This window comes from Pollicipes pollicipes, unplaced genomic scaffold, assembly GCF_011947565.3.
Source record: "Pollicipes pollicipes isolate AB1234 unplaced genomic scaffold, Ppol_2.1 Scaffold_6138;HRSCAF=7277_pilon_pilon_pilon, whole genome shotgun sequence".
NCBI lineage: Eukaryota > Metazoa > Arthropoda > Thecostraca > Pollicipedomorpha > Pollicipedidae > Pollicipes > Pollicipes pollicipes.
The window spans coordinates 35,790,557-35,801,523 of NW_023596818.1; the positions used below are offsets into that span (position 1 = coordinate 35,790,557).

The following is a 10,967-nucleotide window of genomic DNA, read 5'->3' on the forward strand; positions in this document are numbered from 1 at the left end:
GCAATGTCCCAACTGTTCCGCACCCGCGGGAATGTCCCAACTGTTCCGGATCCACGGGAATGTCCCAACTGTTCCGCACCCATGGGAATGTCCCAACTGTTCCGGAACCACGGGAATGTCCCAACTGTCGTTTTCCATTGGAGGGGCCCACCTGTCATTATCCGCTCAAATGTCCCACCTGTCCCTGCCCATGAGTGTCACGAACTGTCCTTGCCCAGTGAATTGTCCCAGCTTTTCCCGCAGACCGCAGCGTCCCATCCGTTTCCTGTAATGTCTGACTTATCTCTGCCTTATGAGTGCGACACTTATAACCACAGCCTGGAGACCCCAGCTGACCCACCGGCTGCGGTGTCCTACCTGTCCTCACCCATCAGTGACTGGCCAGTCCCTATCCACTGGATTATCTCACCGGCCCCCGAGCACTGGCGCCTTCCACGCACCGCAGTGTGCCACCTGACACCAGCCAGTTCAGCCTGCCTTATTGCCATATACATGGCCTGGTCTGGGACGAGCCGATCGTGCCTGTGATTGGAGAGGCTCCCCGTTACCATGGCGACCGACGTTGATGGTACTGTGGCGCCCCGCGTCCGCGATCGCCATAACAGTCCTGCGGGCCTTCAGTATACCGTCGCTCGCAGACTGCACCTTGCCGCTGTGCGTGCCCGCATAACGAAGAAGCAATCATAATTGTTTTTAATCAGATATAGTCACCATGTATTTTACATCAGGAACTCACAACTTTTCCAAAGCACAAAAGCGTGGCTTGACGATCACATATCAGTACGACACGGAACGTATGTCTCGAGTGTTGCCGGCGACACAGATCACCACGCCAGACGACCTTCACAACGGAACCCCGCATCACCAGGCAGGACGTGGACCCCAGAGTTCAGGGCTATCACGGGGCGTGGCTCGGGCACGTATCAACCGATGATTGCCCCGCGCCGTACAACCAACAACACAACACGTACAGCCACCAGCAACCCCCTAGAGCATGCTTATTGCCGAGAAGAAAACAAAACGAAAAGTGATCATCGCAGCTGGTCTTGACGAGGCGCTTGTACAGTGATATGGCTGCAGCCGCCTGCGGCCCCATCCACCGGCGGGAGCCTTCTGTCCCACGCTCGGCTTACGCAGAATGGTGCTAACCCACGTCCAATCATATGCCCAACATGCTGCAGACGACGAACGTCAGCACCATCACCACCACCACTATAAGGCTGGCCAGCATCACTGAGATGGTCCCTGAAACAGCGGGAGCGGTCAGCGAGGGGGTGGCTGCGTCCGCCTCAGGACCCGCGGCGGCGTAGACAGTCCCCACCGACGTCCACTGCCGGACACGCCACGCGTCCGGTTCACACGGACGCGGAGCACGAACGCAGGGGACAACACGCTGTCAGCCGGTCTCCACACACCTGGGCGATCAGAGCCATGCGTGGAGCGGGTCAGCCTCGGACGAGCGACCCGAGCACATCAGCGCAGGCCGGGCCGGGTCTGCCCGGACGCTGCGGGACAGCCGCGGCGCGACAGCTCCGTAAAGACAGACAGACATGCCGAGCGGCCGAACTTCGGGACCACGGACCACGACCGTCTCAGCGCGCTCTGGACTGTTCGGAAGCGGTACGCACAAACAAGCCAATCAGGAGAAAGTCGAAGGCACTTCCTCGGGCAAAGCCGCTCATTTCTTAAGACTTTGCGGCACACGAACTCTAATCTAAAACCCTGCTCGGACTGCAAGCCGGTTAAGTTGGCTAACTTTCATACTGACACAAGGAGCCCAAGTTCGCAGCTTCCCTACAGCACTCAAAAACGCGCTAAACTGTGGCGTCTTTGGGACCGCCAGGTCACGGCCCTGGCTGGGGCAACGACGGTGTAGTGTTATCGGTCTGCCGTCCACCAGACCTTTGGGACCGCCAGATCACGGTCCTGGCTGGGGCAGCGACGGTGTAGTGTTATCGGTCTGCCATCCACCAAACCTTTGGGGCCGCCAGGTCACGGTCCTGGCTGGGGCAGCGACGGTGTAGTGTTATCGGTCTGCCATCCACCAAACCTGTGGGACCACCAGGTCACGGCCCTGGCTGGGGCAACGACGGTGTAGTGTTATCGGTCTGCCGTCCACCAGACCTTTGGGTCGAACCGTTCACCTTTGGGTAAACCGTGACTGTGCGGTGTTGCCATCCTAATGCCCGGCAAAACCACGCGTGACAGTGCCAAAGCTGGACTAACCGCATATAAGGATGCTAGATACGCAATACTAGTTCCGGCGCTCGGTGTGAGCCGACATATCGCAGCTATTCCAGCCAGCTGTCACGGCCTAGTCCGGTTGGCGCGCAACAGTCGTGCCGCTGTGCCGCCACCAGTAGTTCGGAGTCCTGTCGCCAGAGGCAGCACGCTCGCCTCAACGTGACCAAGAGCGTTGTGCGCGCGATTTGGTTGCTTCCCTTTCGTGTGATTACGCAGTGTGATGCCGTTGAGGTGGCCAGTGTGTTTCTTGGCCACTTCGCCAACTGCGAGCATCGCGCGGATCACAGCAGCGATGTCCCGCACCATGGCAGGTCCGTCGATGTGCAGACTCAGTGTCTCCTCTCGGGCACGAGCTCACCTCGGCGCGGGCGTCTGCGTTAACTGCGTGTCTGGGAAACCAGAGGTACGGGGTTCGATGCCCCGCGGTGCCCGCCCTTCCTGCCAGGGTGAGAGGCAGGCGACGCCATATAGCCTCAGCAGCTGAGTGCGTCGTAAAGCCCCGATCACACACACACACACTCACCTCGGCGCGCCACGTGGTGGATCTTGACCTGGTTGTCGACGCTGATGCTGACCACGCTGGCGTCGCTGTTGCCGGTGACGGCGCGCGCCGCCTCGCCCGACGGCAGGAACTCCAGGCCCGTCACGAACGTGTGGTGCGCGCTCTCCACCGTTTTCAGCAGCTGCCGGCGGCAGGTCACAGGTCACCGCCCGGGCCGAGCGGCCACGGTCACGGCCACAGTCAGGTCACAGACCGCTGCAGCGGCGCACCCTCGGGTCACAGACGTCACTGACGGCGGGGGCTTCAGGCCCGCCACGAGCGCGTGGTGCGCGCTGTCCACTGTCCCGAGCAGCTGGTGGAGGCACGTCAGGGATCACAGGAACAGATGGCATGATAATGACCCATCTGGCGGAGAGCGGTACAACTGAATAGCAAAACATATGATAGGCTTTTCACCAAAACAACTTCGCCGAAAATAAACAAATGCACAGTTGTAATGAGTTCTCACTGAACGGCGCACTTTGTGTTTTGTACTCAAAGCGTTGTTTATCTTTATGAGCTCTGGGTTGTTAGAATACCTAGTTCAAAGGGAAACTATTACCCCAAGGCTGCGGAGCTCGAACCAGACACCAGCCGCCGGAGCCGGTGGCGCACACGTGTGCTTAATGATCTACAGAACACGGCAGCCGCGATCACGCACGGTCAGATCACGTGACACGGCTCCCGCTGATCAAGGGAGGACACGTGACGCAGCCTCGGCTGGCCGAGGGCGGTCACATGCCGCCGCTGCTGCCTGACCTGCAGGCTGAAGCTGATGTAGATGCTAACAGAGCCCGTCTCCATGGAGCCCACGGCCAGGAAACGGCCGTCGTCACTGACGGCTAGCGCCGACAGGCTGCCTGCAGCACAAACACGGGCAGTCACGGCCGGGCACAGCACAACACCGCATCTAGCACCGACAGGCTGCCTGCATCGCAAACACGGGCAGTCATGGCCGGATACAGTACAACACCGATGCGATACCACCGGTTATGGCCGCAGCATGTGGTGTTGTCACAACTATTCCAAGTACAGGACGGCTGGGATGACACTGGCAGCGACTGCGGCGGCCGACGTACGGACTACCACGTGCTGTTACAGTGTCTGTCGCGCGGTCACAACGGCATTAAACTTACGAACACTCAAGTGTTATTGTGACACTGTGGAGGCGACTGCCGATTCATAAACAGCCAATGACGTCTCCATCTCACCATGTACGAGTTGGTAAGAAGATACATTCAATGGACGCCACAATTCAGCAGTCAAGATTGCAGTCACACGGTAGACAACTTATCATTCACTCACTGAAGCTTTCGTTCGTCCAGTGATTCACTTATTCATGCATTCAGCAATTCCTCCACATGTTCATGTATTCATATTTGCATTCGTCCATTCAAAGGATTCATTCATTCACTTTGCATGTCTGCTTCCACTCATTCATACATCAATTTACGCATGCATACGTTCATTTACTCACTCACACATTTACCCATTGATCCACACGTGGATTCATTCGTGCATTCAAGCGTTCACTTATTAAATCACTCAATTAAGCTTTCATGCTTTCATTCATGCGTTCTTTCATTCATTGATATGTGCATTCATTAATTCATTATTCATTCGTGCATTCAACCGTTCACTTATTCAATCACTCAAATAAACATGCATTATTTCATTCACGCATTCTTTCATTCATTGATATGCACATTCATTCATACATAGATTCGCAGTGCTCATGAAACCTTGTGGGCGTCAACGTCCAAGCCCGACAACGGCCGATGTGTTGCCCCTCAGATGTGCACGACATTCAACAGGCAACGGACGCCCTGCACACATCCTGCAATCAGCTGCATCAGCGTGGCCGCGCTCGAGCGCGCTCCCACGCCCCCACCTGGAACGGTTACTATCTTCTCCGGCACGAAGGAGGTGGTGTTCCACTTCACGATGTACCCGGGCTTGCGGGAAGCCACCGGGTTGTGGAGGGTGTACAGGCGGAAGTTGTTCTTGTCGCCCTCGACAATGCCGAATCTGTAACGCGGGACAATGGGCGAGAAGTCAGCCCAGTCACAGCTCAGCTTACCGGCATCTCGACAGAATTCCATGTCAGGAGACGGCTGGGCAATAAGGCGTTTACGTGCGGAGGCAGGCATTGGATGAAAATGAACCTATAACGGATTCTGACCGAACAGTTCCGAGTTTCGATTGAGTATGGCAAAAGTTCAAACAAAACAGCTGTGTGGTGAAAGCCGATAGCATCGATTGACGCCAGCAGCTTAAGACACCACGGAAAGACGGCACGCACCTGCATTTCTTGAAGATGTACTTGCACCCCTTCTGCGGAGGATCGAAGTCTAGTTGGGCAACCTTCTTTCCATCCTTGACGTTCCAAACATTGCACTTGTTGTCTTTTCCGATGCTGACGATCTGAAAAAGCGGCGTTATGAAAGTGCTTGCACCTACCGCAGCACTGCCACCGTGTCCACCAACTGAAGGCCCGTCGAATCCTGAGTCCGTGACACATGGTGACCGGCGGCACCCTAACGCACCTCGGCGTTCCGAAGCGCACGGCTGCACCGGTGTGGTGACCTGTCACGGCCCGGCGGCACCGGGTCACGCTGGCGCCCCGGCATCTAGGACCAAACAACCCAGCCAGCGACCGCCCGCCACCTGACGCCAACACTGCCGCGCCCGCCCCACCGACCCAGACAGAGGGGTGGGAGCACCGGACGACCGGACAAAGGGGTGAGAGCACCGGATGACCGGACAGGGGATGGGAGCACCGGACGACCGGACACAGGGGGTGAGAGCACCGGACAACCGGACAAAGGGGTGAGAGCACCGGACAACCGGACACACGGGTGGGAGCACCGGACGAACCGACATAGGGATGGCCGCACCGGATGACCGGACAGAGGGGTGAGAGCACCGGACGGCCAGACAAACGGGTGCGAGCATCGGATGAGAGGGCGCGGCTCGCCGCCAGCCCACCTTGGATCCGGACGGGCTGATGTCAATGTCGTCGATCTCCTTGGCGTGTGCCTTGACGTCGCGCAGCTTGGCGAGGCCGGGGTACTTCCAGACGCGCAGGTGGCCGTCGCAGCCGCCCGTCACCAGGAACGTCCGGTCCAGGCTCACGCGCACCATCTTCTGGAACGAGTCGTCCCCCTTGGTGCTGCAAACGGCGCGGCGGCGTCAGACCAGCGTCAGCGCGGCCGACGCTGGTGCGGGACCCAACGACGCCCGCTAGCACTAGCACTACGGACAAGCGGCGGCGCTTCACGCAGCAACGTGCTGTGTGGGAACGCACCGCAGCCACGGCGGTGGATAAACAACTGGACTTGCCCATGTGAATGTGAACGTGTTGGCCCGCCGCCACCTCCAACGACTTGTGAATCAGAGCCAGGACATTAGTCGCATCGAAGTCCCTGCGCCATAGATCGCTTAGAGATGACACCAGAGGTTTGTTTGCATCATCAAGCCCGTCCAAAACCAACTTCGAAGCTCGTACAACACGACGCTGACAACAGGTAGTGAAAGGGAGGCGTTCTCTTGCCCCTGCAAAGCGGGTGTGAGGCGACGCAACAGGCAGCGGTCGGGTTGGTGACAGGCAATGTTGGGGCGGTGGCGGGAGACCGGGGCGGTGGTACCACACCCTAAAACCGAGGCAGCACAGCCCTTGACGGTGGAGGAACCACCTGGGATGGCGGCAGAACGGACTGGAATCCCGGCAAGAGACGGAAAAAACGGCGAACACAATGGCCCTGCGCCAAAACAGCCTGCGACTGCGACCGAAGCACAAGGGGGCGGCTCACTTGAAATCGGTGCGGACGGATTCCTGCGTGGTGATGTTGAAGCCGATCCTCTTGTTGCCGGACGGGTGGCGTCCTTTCCTGAAGAAGCGGCCCTCCTGACTGTTGCTCAGCGACTCGCTCTTCCTGCGCCGCCGGGTCTGCACGAACTTGTCTGCGCGGCAGAGGGCGGGCCGTCCGGTATCCGTCAGCACAGCGGGCGCCGGCCCGTACGGATCCCCACGCGAGACCACCCAACAACGCGCGTCCAAGCACTGTGCATGCCGCGGAGCCCTGGCTCTGCCAGCATGCGGGGGCAGCGAGGATCGTCATGATGGCGGGTACATGTGTCGATAGATTGTCTAACAAACTCATACATCCACGGGCGAATGCGGAGGCCCGACAGCCAAGTGCCACTGCGAACAATAAACACAAGTGTTCATGGTCAAGCATAGGACAGCATGAATAAATCCAATTACGAAGCATATTTACAATCGCCCCGAACCAACGTGCATGCCCACAGACCAACATACATCCTCACAAACCGATTCAGAAATCAATTAACGAAGTCAAAGATTCGATATCTCACATAAAAGCACAACGGCGCTTGCTGACCGCACTAGCACACAAACACCAACGAGCGCCCACTTCCCCCTCCACGCACGGCTGCGGGGCCAAGCGCTCCCCATCGGCGGCGTCCAGCTGACCTTCGTCGGGCAGGACGTGTCCCTCCTTGTCCTCCTCCACGAGCTTGCGGCTGATCTGGTACAGCTGGAGGTCGTCGTCGAGCCCTGCGGCCAGCACTTCCTGACGGCCGTACGAGAACGCCACGCAGTTCATGATGGCCTTGTTGCCGGTCTCGTGCCAGGCCACCTCTTCTGCCTCCGTCTGGCTTGCCCGAGTGCGTCAGCTCGAAGATTTGCTGGCGGGGGAGGAGCAACTTTAAGGGGCCGATGATGTGACGAGAAGCTGTTCCAGCAGAGCTCAGTTACATGCTGTCATGAGATAGAATGATGTTCAGGTGATCAAACATTGGTGGTCATCACTCTAGTTGTTTCGATTTTTTCCTCGTATTTTCCTGGTTGTCACTAGCAAATTTCTTTAAGATATGAAGCATACCAGCACATTTTTTATTCAGTACAGCAGGTAATCATATCTTGGAAGCCAGGAACCAATGACCACATGCAACAAACTCACGGACATGCGAATGTGTTTGTGCCCAGAATACTCACAAATCCATTGGCCACTCCGGTCTTCGCCGAGCCGCCACCACCCGCCACAAGGATGTGCTGACCGGACAGCGCCTTGATGGTGTACAAGGGGAATGATACTTTGGCTAGCAGCTCCCCAGAGGGATTTCATCCTTGTCAGACATCTCTGAGCACCGGGCGGGCTGACAGTGCTGGCAGTGTACGTGTGTATCTCCCCTGCAAGCAAGAGTGGCAACAAGTTAAGAATGTTAATGGAAGCACCCAAACACATCATAAATCAGAGGCAGATATTCTGAGTGATGTCATTCAAGGCCCACACTCTGGGGCCAGGGCAATTTGCACCTGTTTGTTTGAAGAGTTTTGCAGAGTTTGCACAGTTCTCATGATTGGAACTGTCTTCATAATCCTGGCAGTTTATAAACATGCAACACAAATACTAACTAGCAAAGTGCACACTTGTATCATAACCTGATCTTGATTGTGAAATCTTGAAGGTTGCAGTATGAAGTGGGGTTCTCAGAAATTACACAAAAATATTCTTCTCTCATAACTTGTCAGATCTAGCCACAAAATACCTTACACATGATCTAGGTTCTGCTATGCAATTTCATCATGTGACAACTTTGCATTGCAAATAAAGGAAACTTTCAAAGTGTCACCAGAACCGCTTATCTCTGAATGCATTATCATCCCAGCTGTTCCACGGTATGTACACACAGCCTTGGCAGTCAGGCTGCTGCAGGCAGGCCAGTATGCAAACCATGGCGATGAAATGCCTAGGATGACTTCTGTTCGCTCCAAAATATGCCTTCTCACCATAATAACTGTCACAATGCAGCTCACCACTGGCCCTAAATAGCATGATCTGTCCCACTTCAGGAAGTACCTCAACTAAAAAAAAATAACTTCATTTTTGCACCAGCCCTGCCTCAAAAATAATTACCATGTACATGTCCCAAAATTCATACATCTGGACTATTCTTTATGCTCCTGAAATTGTCAACTCTGGCCCTGCCACTGCCACCATTTGCCAAGCATGCAACACACACTTGTCATGCCAAGCTCAAAGGAAGGCACCCCAAAATCCAACTGACAGGCATCCTTCATGCATCTTCATATCAGAAAAGAGCAAAATGGTCTGATTCCCAACATAGGCTACCACAAATGAGCATTCCATGAATTGCCTAATTAGCCAGATCAAGATGCTTAAATGTCACACTGCATGGAAAAAACTGCTTGAAACCTTCCTTGTATGAGATTGATATGGTTTGGTTCCGGGACAATTCAGACAGCCACAGGCAACAATTCCTGATGTGTGCAGCTGACAGTTTGAAACCCTGGTGAGCCCCTGATGTTCAGACTGAGAAACCCTTAATCAGAGTTTCTTAGAGTGGTGCTCTGAGCTGTGTTTTAATCTCATTCATGCTGTCTGAAAAAAACTTGAGCCTTTGCATGTCAGATATCACTGTCAACATCTTGACATATTTCATCTCAGCTCATATATTCTCATCACCTAACCTAATAGCTCAGTCCCCACCACCTGCCACAGGCCATCCCGATCAGAAGTGCACAGCATGCACCTAAAATCCACTTCAACCCTTCCCTCCATGGTGTAGGCAGGTACTCTAGCCCACTGACCCCCTGGACTATCAGGATAGGCGTTATGTTTGGCAGATGGGCACTCAAGTGCCATCACAGCATTTTTGTAGCCTCTCTGTCTATCAGTTAGCACACCTTGCCTACCAATCCATCCATCAGTGGTGGGGTGGGTTTGAGTTGTCTCAGGCACTAACTTTTGCCCTTGACAGTTGTGACCTGCAGCCAATGGCAGTAGTCACAAAGGAAGGTTGGTTCTTGTCAGACGGCACGACGTCTTGTGCCAACTATTGCAGTACATTCAACTTTTGTGATCAAGTTCTGCCATTGTCCTAGAATTGCCGACTTTGGGTGTAAAGCAACAACCTATGAGGAGGAATTTTTCACTCCTTTTCTCCATATTTTATGTGAATTTTTCACTCCTGCCTGACATCATCTATTCGCATATGCCAAACCCCTATTTCCCTTTCTGAGGTCTTCAGATACCATCCAAACCGAGCTCACTTGAAACCACCAAGCATAAACGAAGCTCCACAGAACCTGGATACCTATGGCTATGTCCTGCCTCACCTAATCTGAATCATGTCTATGTATGCACAGAGCAAGGGCGCCAGGTACCTCAAAGCCCAAGAACCCCAGCGACTCCAACCGCTTGCACGCATTGAGTTTGGTTTGTTTACAAAATGCATCACAATCAGCAGCTGTGTGCCAAATGCAATGTTTTCACGCATCCCCTATTCTTTTGTTCTCACCACCATACCACGAAAGCAGGGCTTGGTGCAAAGACCAGCAAGGCCTGGTAGATAATTTTATTCCACATACTTCTTTTTTCTCGGGGAAATTTCACCACCAAATTGCATCACTCCCGAAATGCATGAGTGAAAAATTCAAGAAAGGTCTTCTAAATTAAATTTACAAGATGAATATCACCATTTGAGCACTCATGTTAACAAACTTTAAGTCAAATCAGCTGATAACAAAATTTTGCCAGAAAAGTATCAGTCTTTGTATTTCTTTCACTACTTTTGTTTTTCTTGGTATCATACAAGTGTGATACCACTTTATTCTTCCTCTCTTTTTGATCCTTTTAGAGGGACCACCTGCTGCTTAAAATGTTGAGTAATCTCTCTGCAGGATGCTCCAACTGCAAGCTCGTACCTATTTCATATATAAATTGGATTAATTTGCCAGCCGCCCAAATACCTTTGATATGCACCCAAGAGTGAACAGTTCACAGGGAATGAAGGAGATAATTTAAAGCACAGAACTTATTTACCGCCATTTTCTCCCTGTTAAACCCTCAGTTAACCATTTTCCTGGTCCATGGCGGTGCTCAATGATGATAAATCTAAGCCTTTCAAGCATCTAACTCACCAGGCTACCTGGCAAGGCTATCCTAATGTTGCCATACAGGGCTTTGGGACAGACCTAATGCAACTAATACAGAAGAGTCTGATGGTGAAATTCTGCCCTCTGGAGATGTTTATCATGCACACCTCTTACTTGTTTCACATTTTAATCTTGCATGTTGGTGGGCATGACTGATATTTATATTTGGGGGGGGGGGGGCGATGACTCTGTCTGCCA

The 10,967-nt window shown here is 53.8% G+C and overlaps 1 protein-coding gene across 1 annotated transcript in view; it reads right to left on the reverse strand.

The window, feature by feature from the left end:
• Window positions 1-687: 687 nt before the first annotated feature.
• LOC119105621 (prolactin regulatory element-binding protein-like) overlaps window positions 688-10,967 on the reverse strand; it is a 44,551-nt gene continuing 34,271 nt past the window's right edge. Inside the window, 10 exon segments of the mRNA XM_037229080.1 lie at window positions 688-1,245; window positions 2,768-2,927; window positions 3,545-3,645; window positions 4,677-4,813; window positions 5,088-5,209; window positions 5,774-5,957; window positions 6,598-6,748; window positions 7,281-7,464; window positions 7,466-7,495; window positions 7,806-7,931. Of these exon segments, the coding sequence (XP_037084975.1) occupies window positions 1,160-1,245; window positions 2,768-2,927; window positions 3,545-3,645; window positions 4,677-4,813; window positions 5,088-5,209; window positions 5,774-5,957; window positions 6,598-6,748; window positions 7,281-7,464; window positions 7,466-7,495; window positions 7,806-7,931 (1,281 nt within the window). The 3' untranslated portion in view covers window positions 688-1,159.